The 26,963-nt window shown below is 39.2% G+C and overlaps 1 protein-coding gene and 1 pseudogene across 4 annotated transcripts in view; one reads left to right on the top strand and one right to left on the bottom strand.

Annotated features, from left to right (window-relative positions):
- Galk2 (galactokinase 2) overlaps positions 1-26,963 on the bottom strand; it is a 201,806-nt gene that overhangs the window by 128,466 nt on the left and 46,377 nt on the right. For all 4 annotated transcript variants that reach the window (XM_004669731.2, XM_045156144.1, XM_045156145.1 and 1 more), the window contains one exon: positions 23,950-24,096. In XM_004669731.2, the coding sequence (XP_004669788.2) occupies positions 23,950-24,096 (147 nt within the window). The remainder of the gene's footprint in view (positions 1-23,949; positions 24,097-26,963) is intronic.
- LOC101604428 lies at positions 3,428-4,508 on the top strand (annotated as a pseudogene).

Here is a 26,963-nt window from a genome sequence, read left to right on the forward strand (position 1 = left end):
TATTGAATCATCAACATGACAATAATTAATACACATTTTAATAGTAACTCTGAGTATTAATTTTCTCAATTTCCCAATCAAAAGACATACTAGCAAATTGGATTAGAAAGCAGCCCCATGTCTTTGCTAGGAAAAAAAAAAAAAAAAAAACTCACCTGGCCATTAAAAACTAGGCATTACCAATGTAAGGATACAAAAAGGTATCCCAAGCAAATTAACAAGTAAAACAGAAGATGTTATTATTCTAATATCTGGCCAGAGACTTCAAATCAAAACTAGTCAGAAAAGGGCTAGAGAGAAGGCTCTGCAGTTAAGGCTCTTGCCCTGCAAAGCCTAAGGACCCAGGTTCAATTCCCCAGGACCCATGTAAACCAGATGCACAAGGTGTTGCATGCATCTTGAGTTTTTTGCAATAGCTGGTAGCCCTAGCATACCTATTTCTCCATCTCTCTCTCTCTCTCATTTCTTTCAAATAAATAAAATAAAATAAAAATTCTTTCTCAAAAAAAAAAAAACACAGGTACATGGTGTTCCTTAGGACACCTGAAGTTGTCCTCTGGCCTCCATATACATGTACACATGTTTGGACATGCTCACCCACACACATGCACCAAAAGAAAAAAAAATCTAATCAGAAGAAAGACATTTTATACTGATTAAGGGAAATCTGCATCAAGAGGACATTAAATTCTGCACATGAATGCACCAAAACCAAATGCAACCAATTTCATAAAACACATACTACTAAGGTCACAGATTAACCCCTAATACTAGGTGTCTTCAATATACCACTCCCACCATTAGATAAGTTCAGACCAAAAGCAATAAACATTGGAGTTAAATGACATCACAGAACAAATAGAATTAACAAATGTCTGCAAAACATTCCATCCAAACATTATAGAAAACACATTCATTTCAGCATTCTGCAGAGTTTGCTTTAAAATAGATCACATATGCAAGGCTCTATAAATATAGGTAAATTGAAATAATGCCTTGTATTCTATCCACAATGGAATAAAGCTGTAAATCAACAAGAGAAACTAGAAAATATACACAAACTCAGACATTAAACATACAATTTAATAATGGATATGCCACTGATGAAATGAAAAAGGAAACCAAAAAGTTCCTAGAATTGAAAGAAAATGATACCATAACATACCAAAACCTACAGGGTAAAAATAAAGGTAATCTATTTTGCAAAATCAAAGAGATCTCAAATTAATAACTTCACAATGCAACTTAATACCTCAGGTTAAAAAACAACCCAACCCAAAGTAACAGATGAAAATAAATAAAATAGGGCAGAAGTGAAATAGCTGGGAAATCAGGGATAAGAAGATTCCTAGCGTTTTCTGGCTACGCAGTTCTCCCAAACTGGTGAGCTCCAAGTTCAATAGGAAATTCTGTCTCAAAATAATAAGTTGGATAGTAATTAAGGAAAACACCTGACTTCAGTCTTTGACTATAACCCATGTACACACATATACTTCTACATGTGTACCCACATGGATGAGTACACACACACACACACACACACACACACACACACACACACACACACGGAAAAAAAAGAGACCACAACTAGATGGATTCATAAAATTACACCAGATATTTAAAGAGTAAATAAAACAAAAGCTTCTCAAATTATTATAGAAAATTAGGAGTACTACCAAAATCTTTTTATGAAGCCAGAGTTACTCTGACAGTAAAACAAAACAGAAACACAAACAAAAGAAATTATAGGCCAGGACCCCTGATGAACACAGACACAAAAATGAAAACCCAAACAAAAAAATCAAAATAAAGCAGTTGCAAACCAAATTCAACAACACAACATAAGGATTCTTACCATGGCCTAGTCAACTTCATTCCAGAGATGCAGGTATAGTTCGATATGTAAGTCAACAATTGTAATGCATCAAATTAGTGAACTTAAGGACAGAAATCACATAATAGATAAAGAAAAGGCCTTTAACCAAATCCAACATACCTTGATGACAGAAGTCCTTAAGAGGGATGTGAAGGTAATCTGGCTGTGACATTTGTCACATTATTGATTGCCAGGGCTGATTCCACTGATCTGGCTGACTAAGTGGGTGTCTCCTTCCTCCCTCACTCCATGTGCATTCCTCCCAAAGACAGGCTCTGGGTCAAAGAGGACGACCTTTCCTGAAGAGGAGGACTGTCCTTTGTTCAAGGGCATATGAGTAGCTGCACTCCCATTACAACCTCCAGACAAGCCCTCATAAAATTTATGGAGAAATTGGAAATAGAAGGAACATATATAACAAATAATAACACTATATATGACAAATCTATAGTGAACCTTATACTAAATGAAAACCAAATCATTCACTAAAATCAGAAACAAAACAAAGGTGTCATATTTTCCACTCTTATTAAATATATTACTGAAAGTTTTGGCTAGAACAGTAAGACAAGAGAAGCAAATGAATGGGATAGAAATAGCAAAGGAAGAAATCAAATTAAATTAATCTGATTTGCAGGTGATATGATTCTATAGATAAAATAAAACTTAATCCCCCCACAAAAAAACTGTTAATACTTTCAACAAAGTGTTAGAATGCAAGAGTAACATACTGAAATAAAATAGCCTTTCTCCATATAAAGACAAACATACTGAGAATGAAATCAGGAAAACAATCCCATTCACAAGATGAAGTGCCTTAAAGTAAACCTAACCAAGGGTGGGAAAACCTGTACAATGAAAACTTTAAAACACTTAAGAAAGAAAATAAAAGACATTATATACTCATGGATTTGAATAATCAATATTGTTAAAATGTCTATCTTACCAAAATCCATGAACAAATTAAATGTAATCCCTATCAAAATTCCAATGCCAGAAATGGAGAGATGGCTTTGCAATTAAGGCACTTGCCTGCAGAGCTTAAGGACACAGGGTCAATTTCCCCAGTATGTACGTAAGCCAGATCCACAAAGTGGCACATGCATCTGGAGTTTGCTTGAAGTAGCTAGAAACCCTTACATGCCCATTCTCTCTCTCTACCTGCCTTTCTCCCTGTCTCTCACAAATAAATGAAATATTTTTTAAATCCAATGCTATTCTTCACTAAAATAGAAAAAAAGAACAATATTTAAATTCATTTCAACATACCAAAGATATCAGATAGTCAAAAACAATCCTGAGCCAAAAATATGACAAGTAAATTAAAAAATATAAACTAAAACCTTATAGAATCCACCAGAAAACTAGAGCTGATAAATACTTGCAACAAAGTGGGAGAATACATAATTGACAAAAAACTCAGTAGCTTTCCCAAATACCAGTAACAATCACACTGACAAAGAATTCAGAATTTTTTCCTGAGAGCCACTGAGAAGGTTGGAGCTGCCTTAAAGTAAAGAGGTCCCTTAGTGTTCCTCTAGTCTACAGGATAAAATCCCATGGCACAACTCCGTCAGCAATGCCTAAACCCCAGGTGGTTGTGGCTCCTGTGCTCATGGCTAAGCTGCCTGTGAATGTTGAGGAATTTTATGGATTGGATTATTGTTCTAAATTATACAGAATCCTATGAGAATGAAGATCATCATACTCTGTCAGAATATGTCTAGGTTTTCTGAATCATCTCACAGTACAGCCTGGCAGTTTTGAAGCCAATATTGAACAGTTTGGGGAAATCCTGAATGATGGGTTCATAGCAGATGATGTTCAACATGAGCTCATGGGACACACCTTTCACAGGCCACATTTATCCCAAACGTCTTTTATATAAGAGCTTGCCTGTGTAATTACCTGCCCCATCATTTGACAATTAGCCAAAAGAGTAGCAAGGTCTGCCAATTGTGAACTTACATCAAAGGTGTTGGACTGAAGATGAGGCTAAAGATCAAGCCACAAAGGGGGATAAATTGACTCAAAAATGCCTTCATGCATTTATACTAACTTCATCTTGACCTGGAGATCAAAGGAGCAAACGAACAGGTTCCAAGAGCAGATGTTCTTTAGGTTGCTCTGTGGGAATTACTGAGTGTTCTCTTCTCTAATCCTATAGATGACTTAACTTTTACAGTAAAATTACTGAGGTTGTCAATGTCTATTTGGAAAGCTACATACTGAGAAAAAGGAAAAATTGATATGAGAGAAATTGTTCAGAAAACTAAAAGTGTTGTCCTAGATGGGAACTGCAGCAGAGATGTAAAACGCATGCCATGGAAGCTTGCAACATTCTACTCAAGTACCTGGGGTAGAGTCCATGCAACTTTCACATTCAGAGAAGCAAGCCTGAAAATAATCCTAACTATTTATGAATGCACCAACAGTTTATAATCTGATGGGGTTCCAGCTGGTCCAGATTACCAAAAGAAAGAGTTATTCTTGAAAAGGATTATGAAGAAAATGGGACAGATTTGTCAGGGGCTGGTCATCCCATAGTTGGTATTTATGATGAGATCAACCAGAGACTGAAGAAGCTCATGAAAAGATTTGTTTGAAATCAAAGCATAAGCAAAAACAGTAAAGTTAAATTTGAGTATGTCATTTTTATAAAAGTCGCCAATGGTCTCGCCTAGTTGTGGACTATGTTTGCTACAATACTGACCTGCCAGGCAAGATGAACCCCTTGTGATAGTAGGTACAACAATGGCATAACTGAATGTTAGAGCAGTAACCAACCACTTTCTATTTGCATCTGAATCCGATAAGAAGGAATTCATGCCTGGCACTGAAACTCCAGGCAAAGCACCATAGTTTGGAAGGTCATAGACCCTACAAGGGATCCTACAGCTGTTAGTTTTGCTCAGTAGGTGGGTAGCCAAAATGTGTTCTAGACAGTTATGTTTATATTCAAACATTAGCAGTTCCTCTTAGACCTGGTCAGAAAAGCTTTTGCACCTAGTGGATGGTGGTTAATGCAGAGACTGACTGACCGAAGAGACTGGTGAGGAGCTCAGCCCTATACAGGACATCTATATAACCTCCTCTAAGGCTCAGGGACTCTTGTGAAAGAAGGGACGGAGGGACTGGAAAGATGGCTTAATGGTTAAGGCACTTGCCTGCAAAGCCAAAGGACTCAGGATCAATTCTCCAGGTCCCATATAAGGCAGATACACAAGGTAGCACATGCATCTGGAGTTCATTTACAGTGGCAGGAGGCCCTGGTGTGCTCACACTCACTGTCTGTATCTCTCTCTCTCTCTCTCTCTCTCTCTCTCCCTAAATAAATAAATAAATCAATAAAATACTTTTTTAAAAAGAGGGGATGGGGCGGAAGAGATGGCTTAGCAGTTAAGCACTTGCCTGTGAAGCTTAAGGACCCCGGTTCGAGGCTTGATTCCCCAGAACCCACGTTAGCCAGATGCACAAGGGGGTACACGCATCTGGAGTTCGTTTGCAGTGGCTGGAAGCCCTGGCGCGCCCATTCTCTCTCTCCCTCCCTCTCCCTCTCTCTCTCTCTCTCTCTCTGCCTCTTTCACTCTTGATCTCTCTCATATAAATAAATAAACAAAAAAAATTAAAAAGAGGGGATGGAAAGAAAACAGGAGCTAGAGGGTGAGGAGAAATCTGTGGAATGTGACATGGCCATTGCACTCACAAACTCATAGCATCTGTGGTGACCCAGAGAAATCCTGCACAAGAAAAGGATGTCAACATTCTGCCATAGGTAGGGGTGGGGCTTATGATGCTATTCTCCTCCTTGAGAAACTAATTCATGATAGTTGGTGTTTGCTGGAGGAGGGGAATCATTTTCTTCAATGGCATGTGCACTGGCCAATGGTGGGAAGAAAGTTTCCACTAGAGTGAACAAGGTGTAAGACAAAGTAATGGGAGTTATATGTGCTCAAAATAATACATTATATTTATACATATATATTCTCTTTTCTGAATTGTTATTATGAATGAGTTCTTAATTTTATCACATACCTTCCTTTATCAATATAATTATGTTTAGCTTTTTACTATGGTACATCATATTAATTTTTTTTTTGAGGCAAGTCCAACAGACTGGCCTTTTTTAATGTGAGATAGCAAGGGCAAGAGTGAAAGAGAGAGCAAGAGAAAGAGAACTGGCATGCCACCTCTAGCCACTGTAACTGAACTACAGACACATGTGCCACTTTGTACACATGTGCAACCTTGCACATTTGTGTCACCTTGTGCATCTGGCTTACATGGGATCTAAAGAGTTGAACGTTGGTCCTTAAGCTTCACAGGCAAGTGTCTTAACTGGTAAACCTTCTCTTGAGCCCTATCATATTGATTTTTACTATAAACTAACCTTTAAGTCTTAGATTAGAATTAACTTGGCCATAACATATCATCTATGTAATTTACTGAACTGAATTATGAATATTTTGTTTCAAAAATATGGCATATAATGCCATAAAAGAGACTGATCTATATTTTTTCTTGTGTATGTTCTTGTCAAGTTAGGAATAAAAGTATCACATTCAGTTTCACATCTAGGTTACACTAGCCTCAGGAGGCAGGTGTGGTGGCATACACCTTTACTCCCAGCACTTGGAGGGTAGAAGGACTGCTATGAGATCAAGGCCAGCTTAGGCTAGAGTGAGTCCCAGATCAGCCTAGGCTAGAGTGAGCCCCTTTTTAAAAAAAAAAAAAAAAAAAAAAAAAGAGGTGGGCTGGAAAGATGTCTCAGTGGTTAAAGGTTGTTGCTTATAAAGCCTGAGGGCCTAGGTTCAATTTCTCAATACCCATGTAAAGCCAGTGGGACACAGGCATCTGAAATTTGTTTGCAGTGGCAAGAGGATCTGGAGCACTCATATACTCTCTTCCTCTCTCTCTCTCTTATTTTCTTTCTCTCTCTCTCAAAAAAACCAATAATTTTGAAAAAGAAGGAAGAAAAAGTTAGGAACTATTTTTTCTTATCGTTAGAGGAATTTGAATATCCTACTTTTGTGTAATTTATTTTATTTTATTGTTTATTTTTTGAGGGAGGGTCTCACTCTAACCCAGGCTGACCTAGAATTCACTATGTAGCCTCAGGGTGGCCTTGCACTCATTGTGATACTACTACCTCTGCCTCTCAAGTGCTGGGACTAATGGCATGTCACACTCTACCCAGCTTAATATTTCTATTTTTATGTTAATCTGATATCCTCGCTTAAATTATAAATCTTTAAGACCAATAAATATATTCCCATAGAGAGTTTCCTATATCCTAATGTAAACTTTCGCTTCAGACATAGCAGAATTTCAGGAAATATTATTACTTCAACTAACAGTACATCAACTCTGTATAAATTAGTCACTTATTTTTGTTACAAATATGGCCACTTGGATCCATTCATTGAGTAGAAGCTATGAATAACACAGCAGGAGATCTCGTCATGCGGCAATAACATATTTTATCATGTAATTCAGGAAATATTTTGGAAAACTATCAGGTAGCCTTAGACAATGATGGCTGTATGAATCTGAGTCTCTCTATTTGTCCTCCAGAAACATGTAGAACAAGAACAGATAAAACTACACAAAAAGCATGTTGTCATTTTAACTAAAACACCAGATTTTATTTATTATTTAGAAAAGGAGAAAACAAGGAAGACAGGAGGGAAGAAGGAAGATACAATAACTACTAGAAAAAAAGAACTTATGAAAGATAGGTAACAAAAAGAAGATTAATCTAAAATCTCTAGAGTAAAAAAAGTCTGATTATGAAAACTGAGAGGTGTGAGGAAGAAAAAATGAAAGTAGAAGGAGATCACTAATTGCTAAGTGGGCAACAAATAAAAGTTAAATTAAAAACTGACAAAGCAATGATTTTATAAATTATGGCCCAGATATATATGAGGGTATTATTAAACCACACAAATAAAAATGTATAGGATAGGAAGATCATGCCTGCTGCATTTTAGGCATCCCTGGGCTGAAGACCGTTGTCTATATTGTTGTGGTTTGAATGTAAGATGACCTTTGCTGGCTCATGTGCTTAGACACTTGCTCCTCAGCTGCTGGCACTATTTGTGAAGGTTGTAGAACCTATGGGTTACTGGTGACAGGCTGTTGCAATCCAGTTCACATTGCTCATAGAAATCACCCAACCAAAAGCAGCTTCTGGGAAAAAAAGACTTATTTTGGCTTACAGGCTCGAGGGGAAGCTCCACGATGGCAGGGAAAAACGATGGCATGAGCAGAGGGTGGACATCACCCCCTGGCCAACAGAAGGTGGACCACAGCAACAGGAGGGTGTGCCAAACACTGGCATAGGGAAACTGGTTATAAAGCCCATAAGCCCGCCCCCAACAATACACTCCCTCCAGGAGGCATTAATTCCCAAATATCCATCAGCTGGGGAGCTAACATTCACAACACCTAAGTTTATGGGGGACACCTGAATCAAATCACCACACAGGCCTTGAGGTTTATAGCCTGGCCCCACTTCCTTTCTGTCTCTGCTTCCCAACACTGCAAAGTGAACAGCGGCTTCATCTCCTTCCACCACGCCTTCCCTATCTTGAAGCGGCTCAAAGCTGTAAACTGAAAATAAATCCTTCCCATCCTTAAATTGCTTCTGGTCAGGTATTTGTTCATAGCAACAATAAAGTGATACAAAAGTCCTCACAAGTTAAGCTTAAGACTGGTCCCCAAAAAAACAAAAAACAAAACAAAACAAAAGTCGGGCGTGGTGGCACACGCCTTTAATCCCAGCACTTGGGAGGCAGAGGTAGGAGGATTGCCATGAGTTCAAGGCCACCCTGAGATGACAGAGTTAATTCCAGGTCAGCCTGGACCACCATAGTGAGACCCTACCTCAAAAAAAAAAAAAAAACAAGACTGGTCCCAAGACAGGACAAAGTCTATACAGTGTTTCATGTGCTCCTTACACTATCGAACATAGTGTGAGGATCAGGATCAGGTCATCTTGACCAAGACAGCTCCTCATGTGGAAATAGATAAGGAACACTCTGAATTTTGCTGGGGGAGTTGTTTGTCCTTGAATTTTCAACTTTTGGGTATTTTTAATGGATATATGCTTAATATATCGCCCACATAGATCCAGTTAACTTTTTAAATAATGGATAAATATTTACCTATATTACTGGGAATGAATCAAGGTTTGGAGGCCCCAGTGCACAGTGACCTATTAATGACTCTTATTAAAGCACCCATAAATCACAACAAAAGTTCAAAATGAAGCCAGGCACACATAGACACTTCTAGCAACAGTCATTTCATTGTAAAATCATTCAGAAACAGTGACTCACAGTATAATTGACTACTCCTTCATTTGGTTTGCCTTCATTTGTTAAAGGTAAACATGTATTTAGCCTAGGGAAGGAAATAGAAGGGGGGAAGTGACCTAAACAATTTCTGCTGAGTAGCTTTCTAATCTGCAGTCACAACCACATGGCTCAGTCACATCACCCAAGAGAATCAAAGTCACTCAGTATCAGTAAACAACTGATTCAGCTTCCAATCCTCCTCTCAAAAAAGAATGCAATCAGAGATACAAACAACATGCCTCAATATGGAAATAAAGGGTTCTTTTATTGATAAAACTTTGTTAGTTGTTTTGTAGTTACATTATTAACTTAAGACTTCAAACTTAATTTAAGCCCAGGCCTCCCAGGGCTAACCCAGTTGCCTGGGTTTTATACCAGTGAACACATGGCTTTCATCCATGTTCAACACTTAATTAAGAGATATTTTTTCCAAAGATTGTATTCCTGCGTTAGCGTCCTTCTAGAGGCCAGCTGCTGCAGTGGGTTAACAGTCAACATCTGGTTGGAATGCTTTAAACTACTACATGGACAAGGGACTATGTTATTCTAAGCAAACTGCAACAATGTCCTTGTATGGATTCCCAAACATAGCAATTAGTGACAACACAAATTGGTTTCTGATTCTTCTTATAAGATGTATAAGAAGAATCAAAACATAGCAATTAGTGACAACACAAATTGGTTTCTGATTCTTCTTATAAGATGTATAAGAAGAATCAAAAAATATTAAAACATTCAAATTATGCTTTACATCTTTGTATAACTATGGGATTCTTTTCATTTTATAATGTAGTATGTCTGTACTTTTTAAGTCCAAGGTCTTATGCTAAAGAATAAGTTCCCTTAAATGTAACTATAAGCAAGGAAAAATATAGCCTGGAGCACTCTCAAGGAAATGGGCCTTATAAACCCAGGAAAGTGAGCCTTGGTCATATTTGGCACAGAACTGTGAACATTCCACTGTCCATGCTTCTCGACCTCAGAGGTTCCCTGCACAGTATGGATTCTAACTTCAAAAACAGTCCTCTGAATAGAGTCCCAACCCATGTCCATATAACTAATTTGCCCCTAAAATTAAGTTAACTAAATCTGTTAAGACACTTAAGCAACTAGAAAACATTCTTGTAGTCAAATGAATTTTTTAAATGAATTGCATGAGGCTGCATAAGTATTTCTAGATCTCAGCTGACACAAATTTATAAGTCTGGCCCAGAGGACTGTGTTAACACTTGTGGGGATTTTCTCTCACTAAAATGCCCTTGGGTTCTTCCTGATATTGTGTATCAAGGCACAACCTTCCCTTCCTTGCAAACACTCTTAGTACTCATTTATTTGCACTCTGTTTAACTTCTCCAAGGAGCAGCAATTTCACCAAATTCTTCATTAACATAAAATACTTCATACCTTATATAACATTGATTTTTTTAATCATAATCTTCGGTTTATATTCTACTATGTGGCATTAGTTCCATAAGGGCATTCTCCATTTCTTTTCTCTTTTCTTTCCTCTTTTTAAAAAATAATTTTATTCAGTGTCATCATCAGATTCTAACGTTTAGCAATCAACAGCATGGATGAAAAAAAAGAGGTACACATTAAAACTCTTTGTTGGAACACTTTTTACTTTCCACAGAACCAAAGCTAAGATAAACCATAAAATTAGTCCTGAATATAGTCCTAGAGCTTGATTTTGTTTTTCCCATAAACACCAACATTGTCTAAAACACGTCTTTTTGGCAGCAGCTAGGCCCTGCCACCACGGTGCTTGGCTGAGTTCACAAGCAGCTTTCCTGTCACTTTGCTGGCTCTCCTCCCCTGCTAAACTTTGTTTCTTGGAAGTCATTAAAATTTTCTGCCACCACCAAAACTGCTACTGCTGCTGGAGCCGCCACAGTCACCAGAGTTTCCTGGTCTGGAAAAATATTGGTCTCCAAAACCGAGGGGGCCAGAGCTTCTGCCTGCAGTGTTTCCCCTTTTCGTGGGTCCAAACTCCGAAGACGGACTGTGGTAATGGCCAAAGTTGCCGTCGCCTCCACCTCCACTGCCTCTGTCTCTTTGGATGTTGTAGCTGTCACAGCTGCCACTCCCACCGTAGCCACTGCACTGGTTCCAATAAGCCTGGCCACCTCTTCCATAGTAGACTCTGCTCCCCTCACCGTAACCAGGGCCACCTCCTCCGCAGGCGTCCTCACTCCGACACCTATCAGGGCCATCCCCACAGCTGCCACCAAAGCCACCTCCACCACCACCACCACCAACGTTCCCAAAGCCACTTGAACCTCTTTGGCTAGAGGATGCACCAGCCATCTTTTGCTTGGACACAGCTTTTCTGACTTCACAGTTGTGGCCGTTCACAATATGGTATTTCTGAATGACAATCTTGTCAACGGAGTCAGGGTGGCCAAAGGTGGTAAACGCGAAGCCCCTCCTCTGTCCACTGTCTCGGTCGGTCATGACTGATCTCTTCGATCCTCCCGTACCGTTCGAAGTAAGCTCGCAGGTGCTGCTCTTCGGTGCTGTCCTTAATGCCGCCCACGAAGACCTTTCTCAGGTCAGGTGCGCCTCGGGCCTTCGGGAGTCTTCTCTGGACACGGCCCTCCTGAGCTGCACGACGCTCCCGTGCACGCGGCCAGGGCGGCGTCCACCTCCTCCACCGTGGCGAAGGTCACGAAGCCGAAGCCCCGGGAGAAGCTGGTGCCCGCATGTCGCACGACCACACAGTCGGTGAGCGTCCCCCACCGCTCGAAGTGGCCCGGGAGGCTCTCCTCCGACGAAGAGCTTCCGCAGCTGCTCGGCCACCTGCGGGGCCTGCCACCCGGACATGGTGGCGGCGGCAGCGAGGACGGGCCCGGCCGCCCACGGGCAGAGAGCCATTTCTTTCCTCTTAACATTCTTTCTTCCATTACCAGTATGGGGTACAGACAGTAGGGTACTCCTAAGAGAAATCACCCAATGCAAAATGTACCTGGCCCTCTATAGCTTAGAGCTCTCCAAAGGCTGTTACACTCAGAATGAAAGCCAGAGATGACACTACACATGGCCCCCAACCACCTCGTGGCCCAACCCCTACCACTCTAGCCCTCATTCACAGCACCCCATCTGGAACAGGACAAACTTGCTTTTATCTTGGACTTTTGGACTTGCTTTTCTATCTGTCTTCCTTCTCAGTTTACTCCTTCAGGTTCCCATTCCAATCCTCTCCCTGGAGAGGCCTTTAACTCCCTAGCTAAAAGAACAGCTTCCCCTTATGACAAAACCCATGTTTCTTCAAAGCCTTCTCTGATACTCCAGGTTTATCTCCACAGTTGTTTATTACCTAAGTCCCTCCATTACCAACATGGAAACTCCATGAAAACAGGGGCTTCCTTTATTAGTTTACAGTGGCATCTCTGATGTCTACTATGCAATGGGTGTTTGATAAATGTCAATAAGCCGCTAACTCTAGGTTTTAGGATAGGAAGTTTATCCTATGCCTGAAAAGCCTATCTTCTCTGAGAAGCATCCTCAAAAGTATAGTGTCACTTCTTTTATAATACTCCATGCTTCCCATTAACCAACAGAATTCTTGACATCAACTATGAGCTTCCCCACTTCCCCATGGAGGTCATGCCAACCATCTCTGACACACTTGAACATCTCTCTTGAGAACAGATAAATCTGAACAGTCTAAGATAACCTGAATCCAGAGTTGACAAAACACAGGCATGCTTTGCAGAATGCCTCAATAGGTAACATTCCCTTGGTGGAACACTTCTTGGCTTTTGTAAAGTAACTTCATAGAATATTCATTTCTATCACTACATTTTTTGTTTCCACATGCCACAAGGGTGATTTATTCCAGGGATATAAGAGTGTTTCAACATTCAAAAATCAATCAAGATAGCTGTAGTGGTTTGAATTAGGTGTCCCAGTCAACTGTCATACCACCCAGAATGCACCCAGTCTAGTCTAAATTGGTTGTCCCCCATAAACTCATGTGTTCTGAATGTTAGGTCCCCAGCTGATGGCTATTTGAGAACTAGAGACTTGCTAGAGGAGGTATATTGTTTGGAATGGGCTTATGGGTATTATATCCAGTTCTCCTTGACAGCATTTGGCATAGTCTCCTGCTGCTGTTTTTATCTACCTGATGTTGGCCAGATGGTGATGTGCAACCTCCACTCATGCCATGTTTTCCCCTGTCAGCATGCAGTTTCCCTTCAAGTCTGTAAGCCAAAATAAACCCTTGCCTCCCATAAGCTACTTTTGCTTGTTGCTCTATGCCAGCAACTAGAAGGCAAATGCAACAATAGTTGAATACAACTACGCATCTACAATACATTTTCTTGTTTTTCTTTTTCTTTTTTTTTTTTTTTTTGGTCAGATTGTATATACATGTCCTTATAGCCAATCATCATTGTACAAAAACTAAATGGGTCTTAGGACATTCTTAAGCATGTATATCATGTATTTCGGTCCTATTTATCCCCATTACCACTGCCTGCCCTGCTACCCACTCCTGCTGGTCACCTTTCTCTTCCCAAACAGTACCACCTCTGCTTTTAAGTCCTATTTTTTTTAAGTAGATTTTCCAGAGAGAAAACCTGTGATATTTGTCTTTCTGATCTGGCTTGTTGAGCTTACCATGATGATATCCAGTTCCATCCACTTCCTGTAAATGACTTATTTCATTCTTCTTAATGGCGGAATAAATCCCCATGGTGTCTCTAAACTACATTTTCTTTATCCATCCTTCTCTTGATGGAAACCTAGGCTGATTCCACGATGGAGCTATTGTAAAAAGTGCTGCACTAACCATGTTTGTGCTGGTATCTCCACAGCATGCTGACTTTGGTTCCTTCAGCTATAAACACAGGAGTAGTATAGCTGTATCATTTGAAAGTTCTATTTTTAGTTCTTTTTAAAGAAATTCTGTACTGACTTCCACAATGGCTGCACTGTTACATTCGCATCAGAATGTAGGGGTTCCTTTTTTGCCTCATCCTCACCAGCATTTATTTTTTGATTTCTTGATTCTAGCCATTATGATTCAGGGAAGATGGAATCTCAATGTAATATTTTTCAATGTATTTTTTGACTGGCATTTCCCTGATGGCTGAGGGTGAATATACTTTTTTTTTTAATTTTTTTTGTTCATTTTTTATTTATTTATTTGAGAGTGACAGACACAGGGAGAAAGACAGATAGAGGGAGAGAGAGAGAATGGGCGCGCCAGGGCTTCCAGCCTCTGCAAACGAACTCCAGATGCGTGCGCCCCCTTGTGCATCTGGCTAACGTGGGACCTGGGGAACCAAGCCTCGAACCGGGGTCCTTAGGCTTCACAGGCAAGCGCTTAACCGCTAAGCCATCTCTCCAGCCCGAATATACTTTTTAATAGATACCTACATAGAGTAAGTATATAGTTACATCCTCAAAATATACTAAAATACAGCACTGTGAATAAAATGTTATGCAAAACATTGACACACCAGGTATTAAGAGAGAAAACATACAGACATTGTTGTACAACATGACTGCTTGCTACAACCTTGTGATTGATTTTAAAGATAATGCTTTTTCTACTACCTCTGTTTTACTTATACAGAAGAAATTTAACTATGTTTTTGTAGAACTGCAGGAAATTAGGGACTCTGAGTTGAGTAACAATGTATTATGCTTTTTCTTATTTAAAGTAATAATAAACCCTTTTGTAATTACATCTGATTTTTGGAACTGCCATTAAATGAAATATGCCTGTGCTCTCTTGGTTTCACCCAAAACATATCCAGAAGCATCTCCTCAGATCTTTCTAATTTGGTCATGTTCCTGAAGTTCCTGTGTTCTCAGTCTCTACCCTTGATTCATTAGTTCCCCTCTTGCCTCCTCATCTTCCAGTTCCCCTAGTTGTGGTCATTCAGGTCATCCACTGAATCTCTGCCTTCCTATGTTATTCATTTCTCCTTCCCATCCTTTACTTTCACATAATCTAAAAGAATGAATGGAGCCGGAGCCTGGTATGGTGGTGCATGCCTTTAATCGCAGCACTAGGGAGGCAGAGGTAGGAGGATAGCAGTGAGTTCAAGGCCACCCTGTATGAATACAAAGTGAATTCCAGACAGCCTGGGCTAGAATGAGACCCTACCTGGGAGAGGGGGAAAGAATGAATGGAGTGTGAAGCTTTGAATAACAATAGCAGTGGGAACTAGTTTTTACCCTATCAGTTTCCCCAGTGGTGTGGATAGAGGCAAAGCCTTTTGACTCTGCTCTTGCTTCAGGGAAGAGAGATCTGAATAAAACATTATCTTCTACTTGTTTCACTTTCAACTTTATCACTTTCCTATCATTGTACATGAGCATTCACCTTCCTTCTGGCCACCTCCTCTACCCCTCCCATCTTTCTCAATAACATTATACCAGAAATATCAATGAAAATTTTATTGTGTGTCAATTATTAAGACTATTACTTACACCTGAGCCAAATGCTAAAATATTATTTTCCTTCTGGTATTTAATAATTGCCAATTTTCTCATTTACTTAGCTTTGTGTGCTTACCTAAGCCCTCATATACCGCACAAGACGTAAAATCACCCTCCTTCCATTTTTCTCATGGTTAAATATGTTAGATCTCCTATCTTTTCTTAACTGATGTGGTTTATAATTTCCATTTCTTCCCCTCCCTTTTTTTAAGTTAAACTGCATTGTTTGTAGTCTTCTGGATGCTGTGGATGCTGGGCCGGGCTGTTCCTTAACCAATATTCATTAAGTGCCTAGCTCCCAAGTGCTGAATTTTTAATGGCCCGAATCCCAAGTCATCTTCTTTGGCTTACTCTCTAGTTTGGGGATAAGAGGAATATCCTCTCAAATTTTAACCTTTTATTTTATGCACTGAAAAGTGTTTTATTCTACCCTCATACTTATTAATTTACTTAAATATTCAAAGCTTAAATTCATTCATAATTTAAAGGTATTGCTCTTTTTTACCTCTTATCCTATAATGGTACTTTAGAGAAATTAATCTTCATTCTTGATCCTTTAATCTTGATGTCTTTCTCTTTTTATGGTCATGCCTGTTCAATCTTTTCTGAAGTACCTGAGTTTTGAAATGCTCTGATAGTCTTTGGTTTGACCTTTTACAATTACATAGATACTGTGAACCCTTTCAACTGAGAATTTGCATTTTCTCTTTAGAAAAAATACTATTCTTTAATTATTAATGACTCTTTTCTCTGTTTCTTCTAACCAGTTTGAGATTTTCTGACATTGATTCATAAATTGTCCTGTTTTTCCTCTAATCTACTGTCCATTCATTTTTTGGTCTTACCACATTGTTCTTCCAGTCCTCTTACTAGATTTTTTTGTTGTAGCTATAATATTTTTAATATCTAAAGGCTCTTATTATCTGATATTTTAAAATAACAATTTTGTTCCCACAATGCATAACCCACAACTCTTTGGGAAATACCTGCAACCCTACTGAGGAGGGTCCCCAGTGGAATAGGAGCAGGGACAAGGAAAAACAGGGTATTAACATATGATGTATCTATACAAAATATGCTGCTAGGGCTGGAGAGATGGCTTAGCCGTTAAGCACTTGCCTGTGAAGCCTAAGGACCCTGGTTCAAGGCTCGATTCTTCAGGACCCACGTTAACCAGATGCACAAGAGGGGGCATGCATCTGGAGTTCGTTTGCAGTGGCTGGAAGCCCTAGCACGCCCATTCTCTCTCTCTCTCTGTCACTCTCAAATAAACAAGATGAACAAAAAAAATTTAAAAATATGCTGTTAATAATAATAAATAAATAAAGTAAAATAATAAATAAAAATAAGTGTTTTCTTTTCCAGGCCCTTAGTATTTATCTGCCTTTTTTTCTCTCAGTATCACCTCTGTGTTCTCTTAATCCCTGTTTTCTTCTTGTTTGCTTCATTTTATAAACTTTCTTCTAAAATATGATTATCTTTTGATGTCATAGTATAGTTATGAGTAAATCACTGAAATGGATTAGAAACTTTGAAAATATGTTTATAATAGGGTCACAAAACAGTTGGAGAATTTTTATGGTATGGGGATCACTAAGCAGCTCCAGGTTTCCTCTCAAAGACAGCTCTAATAATCCTTAATGTGTATAGGATGGTAAGTCTGCCAGTGTAGTAGAGCTGACCAGAGGGCAAGAACTGGAAAGCTTACTGTTGTAAGGCAGAATGTCCCCTATCCCTTGTTACCAAAGCTACTTCCCATCTCTTTCTGGATGTTTAGTATCCTCAAGTGCAGAAAGTTTGGTCTTTTTTTCCAGATACTGCTGCACAAGTAGGGGGAGTTGTCCCAGGCAAGAGAAGGCTTTCAGGATCTATTTATCTTTATAAAGACCTTCAATGAAGAACTCATTTACCATACTACCCTGCTTTCCTCCTAAGCATTCCCAAAACTGCAGGATGAGTCACTTTGCTTCCATCTACATCTCCTTCCACAGGCACTTAACTTTGACCTTTCTCCATTCTGCTAAGTCACGCACCATTCTTCCATCCACTTTTCGTCTTTGTGTTTTGTGGTTTCAAGTTGGTTTATCTTTGGTTTATCAAAGATAGACTGAATTGTTTCTGTCTTAATTTTCCCTGTATAGTGATGACATTTGAGAACAGAAGACTGAGTATGGGATAATGACAGGAGAGATGTGTTCTTATTCTTACATTTTGAAGCCAGAAAATTCTACGTCCTTTTCTTTAAGTATTTTACTATACCATACCCTTTTTTACAAAGAACCATTTAAGTTCATAATTTCTGCTTTCTGAATTTTGTGTGTAACTAAGTAATTTTGTTTTGCTAGCTTCAGACATATAACTTTTAATTTATTAATGAATAAATAATTTTCAAATCTACTTACAGTAATTGCAACTGAATGAGGTATACGGATTAGGCCTCAGTATGCCTCATTAGGGAGGGCTTCAGTCACAACTCTCTTGTGGGGATTTATGTCCTTATAAAAAATGGGCTGGGCCGGGCATGGTGGTGCACGCCTTTAGTCCCAGCACTTGGGAGACAGAGGTAGGATGATCGCCATGAGTTCAAGGCCACCCTGAGACTACAAAGTGAATTCCAGGTTAGCCTGGACTAGAGTGAGACCCTTCCTCGAAAAAAGAAAAAAAAAGGGGGGGGGGCGCTGATTATTCACTACTTGTCCTATTGCCCCTTCATTCTCACATTTCTCTGCCTGAGAAGGTTGAGCCTCTGGAGACATCTTCCTCCATTCAACCCACTCATTGCCACTTTAATCTATGCCCCTCTTTATTTCCTGAGGTTGCTAGATTTCTAGCAATGTGACTCCAAAGCTACAACTCCTGACTTATGGCTGCCAACATGGCAAAGGAACTCTTCCTAAGTGGGCTCCCTTAACCTTGGACCATTGTAACTACTTTGTTAAACTCTCTTCAGTGACACCCTATGTGCCATTTGTTTCCTACCAGGACACTAATTGATATGTCAATACAAAAGAGTATTTGGGAAGCTATGGATATGGCTCAGTCAATAAAATGCTTGTCATGCAAGCGTGAGGACCTGTGTTCAATCCCCAACACTTACATAGAAAGCCAGGTATATTGGTATACACTTGAAATCCCCATATGGGAAACTGAGACAGAAGGAACTGTGGGGCTCACTGGCCAAGCAAGTCTAGCTGAATCAGTACCACCAAGTCCAGTGAGAGACCGTGCCTCAAAACATATAGCAGAGACCAACTGAAGAAGATACCCAATATCAACTTTGCACTCCCACACACATGCACATACACACACACACACACACACACACACACACACGAGTTGTTTTTTGTTGTTGTTGTTGTTTTGTTTTGAGGTAGGCTTTCACTTTAGTGCAGGCTGACCTGGAATTCACTATGAATTCAGGATGGCCTTGAACTCATGGCAATCTCCTCCTACCTCTGCCTCCCCAGTGTTGGGATTAAAGGCATGCACCACCACACCCAGCTTACATACAAAGGATTTTTTACAGTCCTTTAAGTTTTCTAAAGTCCTTTAAGTTCTTATGCTCACAATTTTCTTTTATCTTCTTTTTCCTTTTCACTTAGTCATTCATATTAAGGGTTACAAACCTACCAAAAAAAAAAAACCAAAAAAAAAGTTTACCAGTCCTAGCACTAAAAAAGAAATAACTTGACTTCAGACCTTAACTTCAGACTATATATCAGATTATTGCTTTTTGTCTGCATTGTCAGATACTTTGTATTCAATGAACTTCTAAACTTCCTACTTCTCATCAAACCTTCAATCCATTGCTATTGTAAATTGCTCTGTATTTTTGTCAGTTGTTATCTCTTCTGCACGTCTTCCAATGTGTACACCCAGAGTTCTGTCCTAGTTGCCCTTACCTTTTGCCTACATTGGATGTCCTCATCTACTCCAAAGATGTCTAAAGCCAACATAGCCTGACATGGTGATATAGGTCTGTAATCCAAGCACTGAGGAGACTAAGACAGGAGAATCATGAACTTGAGGCCAGCCTACAATCCCTGTTTCAAAAAGGATAATGACAAAATAGTGAATTATATATATTTAATGATTATCGAATGGATTAACTCAGTTTCAGATATCTATCTTGACCTTCAGAGGCATTATTTTTCATAGGTGAATATAAAACACATTCCATCAGTATACCCATATATTCCTCACACTCAACATTTTGGCTTTCTCTCAGGTCTAATTGCCACCTATAATCCATATACCAGTGAACTGCAGAAAGCCAGAGACCTGGAAATAATCTTGATTCTTTGATGTCCCCTATTTCCACATCCAATCAATGACCACAACCTATTGATTTTGTTCAGGATGTACCTTGAGCCCAATACCCATTTCTCTTCATTCTCACTGGCACTCCTATAGACCAAATCACCTCCTTGCTACTAGCATTGCTACCCTCAAATTCAGACTTTATAATACAGTTAGTTTGATGTTTCTAAAATTTAGATATAAGCATGTTAGCCTCTTTCTAAAATAAAACCCAGAAACTATTTCCTACTACTATCGAGATGAAGTCCAAATTACTCAGCATCCCAGAATTTGGTCTCTTACTGTTAGCCAATTACTGTAAGCTCCTGCCTTAATCAGCCTCTTTTAATTTTTCCAACAGCCTATGATTGGTTTTACTCTAGCTATTTCTTTCACTTGCTACAATCAGTGTCAGCATGCTATCTTTATTTCTAACATATAATAGAAGTTATACTATGAAAAGTCCAAATTAAAAGGCTATATTTTATAAGGTTACAATCAATATTTCTTCACTGACATCTAAAACACCTTGAATCTTTGGTGTTTCATCTTAAATGTCCTATGCTCTCTAAGTCAGATTTGCTATTACATCATACTATTTATTTTACCTCTTCTAATTACCTATTTATTTATATCTATTCCCCTTTAAAATTATGAGCATTGTGAGGGTTAAGATTTACATCTACTATTTCTCCAGTGCTTTGAATATTACCCAATACAAAGTTGTCACTAAATGAATAATGGCTGAGTTTCTCTCTCATGAGAACAGCTTAAACATAGCTCCACAGCAATGGAGTCAGTGGAATACTGACTGAAACCTTTGAAACTATAAGCCAAATGAAGTTGTTCACCTCAGATATTCTTTATAGCAACACACTGACTAAAACATATAATGACATAAATGTTGTACCAAGAAAGGCATACTTGACATTTGGATTTTCTTTCTCTTCTCAAAAAAAAAAAGATTACCAACCTATGTAACAGAAAAAGGTAATTGCTTACAGAGGGCTAATTAATGTATACTTACAAATGACAACTAAATAAAATTGTGTCTGAGCCTCTTTTGTCACTTTGATTTCTCCCCCCTTTTTTTGCCCCCATATAATACTTACACAATTAAAATTCAAACATACTCTAAAAACTTAAGAATGTATGGCCTGGAAGATGGGCCAATGGTTGAGTGCTTTCCACTTAATCAAGAGGACCTCTCAGCCAGAGACCACCAAGTTCAACTCCCCAGAACCCTGTAAAAAGCTGGGCATGGCCAGTTAGGTACACCTATGTAGCCCCAGTCCACACTGAAGGGTGGGAGGCAGAGGCCAAAGAATAAGTGGGGCTCACTTATGGATAGCAGCCCTCAATTGAGGGCAATCCATAACAAGAAAATATGTAGATGGATGATAAGAGGTCACCCAACATTCTTCTCTAGTCTCCACAGACATGTGCATAGGACACATATATTTCAGCACATGTGTTCATATACCACATCGCGTGCCACATCACTCATATTGTCTATACAACACAAACACATACACACACACAAAAAAAAAAACCACTAATAATATAGGTTTTGTAACCTACCCTCCAAATTCTCCTGTTTCTCTTTCTTCACTTTTTCTTTTTTCTTTTCCCTTGGTGCTGACCTGTAATTCCCTATACCAGGATGTGGTTTACATCCACAATGAACTGTTGATCAAAGAGACCTACTAGATCTCCCAAAACAAATGAAACAGACTTGTGTCAGAGCACTTGATTACCCACCAGAGGTTAATAGTAAGACCCTACTGCTGAAGACACCATATGTTGTCAGCATGGACAATGGAGAGACATGGTTGGAATCTGCAAGAGAGCCAGTCCCTAGACAATTACCCATCTTGTGCTGGAAGGCACTACATGAGCTACTGGGGTAAAGTGGCCAACATCTGTCCAAGTAACTCAAAGTCTAAGCTACTCAGAAGCAAACAAACAACCTGATGTGTTGCTCACACAAGTGCAATAGTGGCACACAGCCATGGTGGGCAACCAACTGCTCTTGGACTGGATAAAAAGATCCACTCAGTGGAAAGGAAACCATATCTGGAACTGGGAAACAAGTCAGAATCGTATCAAGATAATGATTCTGCTTTCCATTGTCAAGCTCCCACTAACCTTAGACTATAAGAGGGTCTAAGCTCTTTTAATTCTCTCTAAATTAATAATGATTATGCCAGTTAACTAGTGCTAACTTCATTCTCTGTTGGAGAATCTGCTTCTCTTCAGATGGGAGCTGGGCCTGAGGAAATAAATGACCCAGAGCACTCCACCAGCAGCCTTAGCTGAAACCACAGAGGAATTGGGGAAATTAGTGCTGCTTTCTTAGTGAATCTGGTATCAGCACAGGGTGATGGAGAAAGATACTGAGGATACTCAACACCTACCAAACCAGAGATCCAGAGGCTCCTAAGTGCTCATCACTGAAGTAGACATAAAATGCTCCCAGCATGGCTCAGGGAATTTTGCAGAATAAGGGGGTGGAAAGATTGTTAGAGCCACAGTTGGGGACATTTTGTGCAGAGACATTGCCTCTCCCCCACCCATAATGCATAACCCATAATCCTCATGGGGTTGACCTGCATCCCCAACAAGGAAGGCCTCTTCAGAAAAGGGGCAGGGAAGAGGAAAAGGATGGTACCAACATATGTTGTTTACATGCTAAGTATTTCCATATCTAATAGAAAAAATAAAATTCTGGCTCAAAAGAAAAGAATTTAGCTTTTTTTAATAAAGATCTTATTTTTATTTATTTATTTAACACAGAAAAGGAGAGAGACGGGCTGGAGAGATGGCTTAGCGGTTAAGCGCTTGCCCGTGAAGCCTAAGGACCCCGGTTCGAGGCTCGATTCCCCAGGACCCACGTTAGCCAGATGCACAAGGGGGCGCACGCGTCTGGAGTTTGTTTGTAGTGGCTGGAGGCCCTGGCGCGCCCATTCTCTTTCTCTCTGTCTCTCTCTCTGCCTCTTTCCCTCTGTCTGTCACTCTCAAACAAGTAAAAATAAACCAAAAAAATTCATTTATAAAAAAAAAAAAAAAAGAAAAAAAAAAAGAAAAGGAGAGAGAGAATGGGCACGCCATGGCCTCCAGCCACTGCAAATGAACTCCAGATGCATGTGCCACCAAGCACTCTAGCATATATGGGACCTGGAGAATCAAACCTGGGTCCTTAGGCTTCACAGGCATGCGCCTTAAGCACTAAACCATCTTTCCAGCACAGCTATTATTTTTAATATACCTGATGCCAGCTGTTTCCAAGTCATCTGTAAACCTCATAGTTTATGGACATGGGTTCAAAGAACCTATAACAACATTTTAAACAAGAATATCAAAATGGTAATTAAAACTGAGCACATTTGCTCTAAACTGTAAAGTCTGAGATTTATGTGAAAGTTTAAAGGCATTCTGACCTCTTATAGGATATGTCTTTCCTTTAAATAAGCATTTCCTCTTTGTAATGTAATATTTTTAAACCTATTTCACTGACTAATCTTCTAGCATAAACAGATATGCCACTCAGTTCTTTTATTGCCTATTCTTTACCCTTTTTACCCACTGCTTGTCAAATATTTAAGGTTTTAGGTGAAAAGAAGCAGGCCCAAGCATGAAGCCTAAAATTTCATGCTCTAAATTTAGGTTCTTAAATTTAGAGATCTTTTAAAAATGATAGCCTTACATTTAAACCCCATATTTCATTCAAGAGCACTGTAAAATAATAATACATGCATGTGTTCACTTGCTGTCTGGAGAATATCAGCTCCCTTTACTGATTTACCACAAGCAGAATTTGTTAAATTACAGTTTTACTCATATAAGCAATCCTTTCAAGTTAAGACGATTTTTCAATTAGGGAAGTCATTCTGATTTTGAAATTCGGATGCCAATACCTGATGAAGAGATTCTGTGAGGCTTACTGTCACAGGTAGTTACCTTAGATAGCTTCTGCCCCAGCACTGTAAGAGTCACTAAGCCAGCACAACAGACCAAAGCACTAGAGCTAGAGAGGCCAGAACCTGGGGGGATATTTCCATCTACCAGGCAGTTCATTCCAGTCAGCTTATTAAGGCCAAAGTGTTCCTAAGAATGTAAGAAGAAAAAAATTAAATAAAACAATAGCAATCTCTGTGTTGGGATTCAAGAAGCAAAAAAACCTTCTCTCCCCAAAGGAAATAAGTTTATCAACAGACATTTTTTAAAATTTTTAAATTTTTTTAATTTTTTAAATTTATTCATTTGAGAGTGACAGGGAGAGAAAGAGGCAGAGAGAGAGAAAAAGGGCATGTCAGGGCCTCCAGTCACTGCAAACCAACTCCAGACGCATGAGCCCCCCCCTTGTGCATCTGGCTAACAAGGGTCCTGGGGAATCAAGCCTCGAACTGGGGTCCTTAGGCTTCACAGGCAAGTGCTTAACCACTAAGCCATCTCTCCAGCCCCTATCAAAAGACTTAATATTCATAAAAACTAGTTATAGAATTCACTTTGGAAGAAACTACACATAACATCTGATGCTCTTGTCATAGGGTAAGGAAATCCAAAGATTAATTTTTACTTTGTCCAATAAAAATCTACTGATTCATTTCCAAAAATTGCCTTGATTATTCTATTTTTGAATATTAATTGATTTGAACAAATATAGGAAAACTATAAAGCAATTATAATTCAAATTGCCAAATAACAAGACCAGAAACACATAATCATTAGCAAGTTAGGTTAAAATTCTGTGCCAGGCCATCTCCAGCACTTTGATTTTAACAAGTGGCTTATTTCCATGGAGTTTGCTTCAGAAAGCCCTCTGAAGAAAAGGAGGTCCAAATGATCTCAGCTCTTTTACTTCCAGAAAAAAAAAAAAAAACTATGCACAAAGAGATTAAAAGACTTTCCTAAACTCACACAAAGGGAGCTGGGAGCTGGGTCCTGGGCCTCTGAGTACTTCTCATTGTGGTACAAAGCCTGGCCAGCATACTGTCACTATGATTCAATGAAAGTCAGCCACATGAGGAAATCCAGATTTTTTACTAGAATTTATAGATACAATTTAGCCATATGGTAGCTTTACAGGCAGCCAAAGTAGAATTCAGCCACAAATGAGAATGCAGACCCTAAATGTTGCAGTAAAACAGATTCTACAAATAGGAGAGTCCAAATAAACAAGTAGACTCTGATTCAAAGATAGAAAAATCCAATGTGGTCAAATCAACATCTAAGACCAGGACCCTCTGTAAAAGATATTATAACATCTGTGGTTTAGGATTAAAAATAAAGTCAATGCACTGGGCATGGTGATGCATGCCTTTAATCCCAACACTTGGGAGGCAGAGGTAGGAGAATCACCATGAGTCCGAGGCTAGCCTGAAACTACATAATGAATCCCAAGTCAACCTGAGCTATAGCAAGGCCCTGCCTTGAAAAGCAAAACAAAAAATAAAATTAAAATTAAAAATATGGGCTGGAGAGATGGCTTAGTGGTTAAGCGCTTGCCTGTGAAGCCTAAGGACCCCAGTTCGAGGCTCGGTTCCCCAGGTCCCACGTTAGCCAGATGCACAAGGGGGCACACACGTCTGGAGTTCGTTTGCAGAGGCTGGAAGCCCTGGCGCGCCCATTCTCTCTCTCTCCCTCTATCTGTCTTTCTCTCTGTGTCTGTCGCTCTCATATAAATAAATAAATAATTTTTTTTAAAAAGTCAATGCTACCTCCTCCTCAAGGAAAAGAACCATTGTCTTCACAAATGATTCAAGACCAAAGTGTGAAAATCTATTCTATTATCTAATTATGCATTTCATCATACATATTATTCTAGTAAGAAATTTCAATAAACTAGTTAGATTAACCAAAGTAGCAACAAAACTTTGCAAATAAAAGATGTTTTATCCTTTTTTTCTCTTCCTTAGCACAACCATGTACCACAAAAGACAAGATTCAGTTGAATATACTTCTCTTCTTGATTTCAAGTCATCTAAAAATTTCTTTCCAGAAATACAAGCAAATTATAAACTGAAACTGTGTAGCTGCCAATGCCCTTCCATTCAGAATACCAGACAGCTTGTTTTAAAAATAATCATTGGGGAATACTATATATTTAACCATCAACTGATCCACAGAGCATCTTGAACATGAATCATACTTACAAACTTACCACAGAATGTCTAAATTAAAATGCACAACAGATTCAAAAACACAAATGGGTTGTGCCAAATCCTATAACAGCTCTATCCCAAAAGGATAACATGTTCAATTTCATATAAACAGATTATCCCATGCCCTGGCACTTTCTCGTATTTGAATTTGAAGGTTACTAGACAGGCTAACATTTAAATTACTTTTTTTTTTTTTTTTGAAAATAGCTAGATGTGTTGTCACACACCTTTTTTTAAAAATTTTTTTTTATTTTATTTTTTATTTATTTATTTGAGAGCGACAGACACAGAGAGAAAGGCAGATAGAGGGAGAGAGAGCGAATGGGCGCGCCAGGGCTTCTAGCCTCTGCAAACGAACTCCAGACGCATGCGCCCCCTTGTGCATCTGGCTAACGTGGGACCTGGGGAAGCGAGCCTCGAACCGGGGTCCTTAGGCTTCACAGGCAAGCGCTTAACCGCTAAGCCATCTCTCCAGCCCTTAAAATACTTTTATGCAAAAAGTTTGTTGTACAAATCTGTTTTTGCTCCTAAGTTGTCAAACCAAAGAAGGTTTTAAACCCTAAAAGTTTCAAAAACAGTACATGACAACATGCATCATTCAGGTTACTTTTCAATATGCTACAAAAAAGCATGTTGCATTTGCCAAACAAATACTTTTAAATACTGTAATTCTTACTAATGTGTATGAAAATCCAGACAATGTTAAGGTTAAAAATCTGCCAATAACTTTTCCCAGAAGTTGTGCCACATGACTGGGAGAAAAACATTCTCAAATAAAGAACTAAGTGCTGTAACTCCAAGACCAGACCT

The sequence above is a fragment of the Jaculus jaculus genome, chromosome 8, assembly GCF_020740685.1.
Source record: "Jaculus jaculus isolate mJacJac1 chromosome 8, mJacJac1.mat.Y.cur, whole genome shotgun sequence".
Lineage (NCBI taxonomy): Eukaryota > Metazoa > Chordata > Mammalia > Rodentia > Dipodidae > Jaculus > Jaculus jaculus.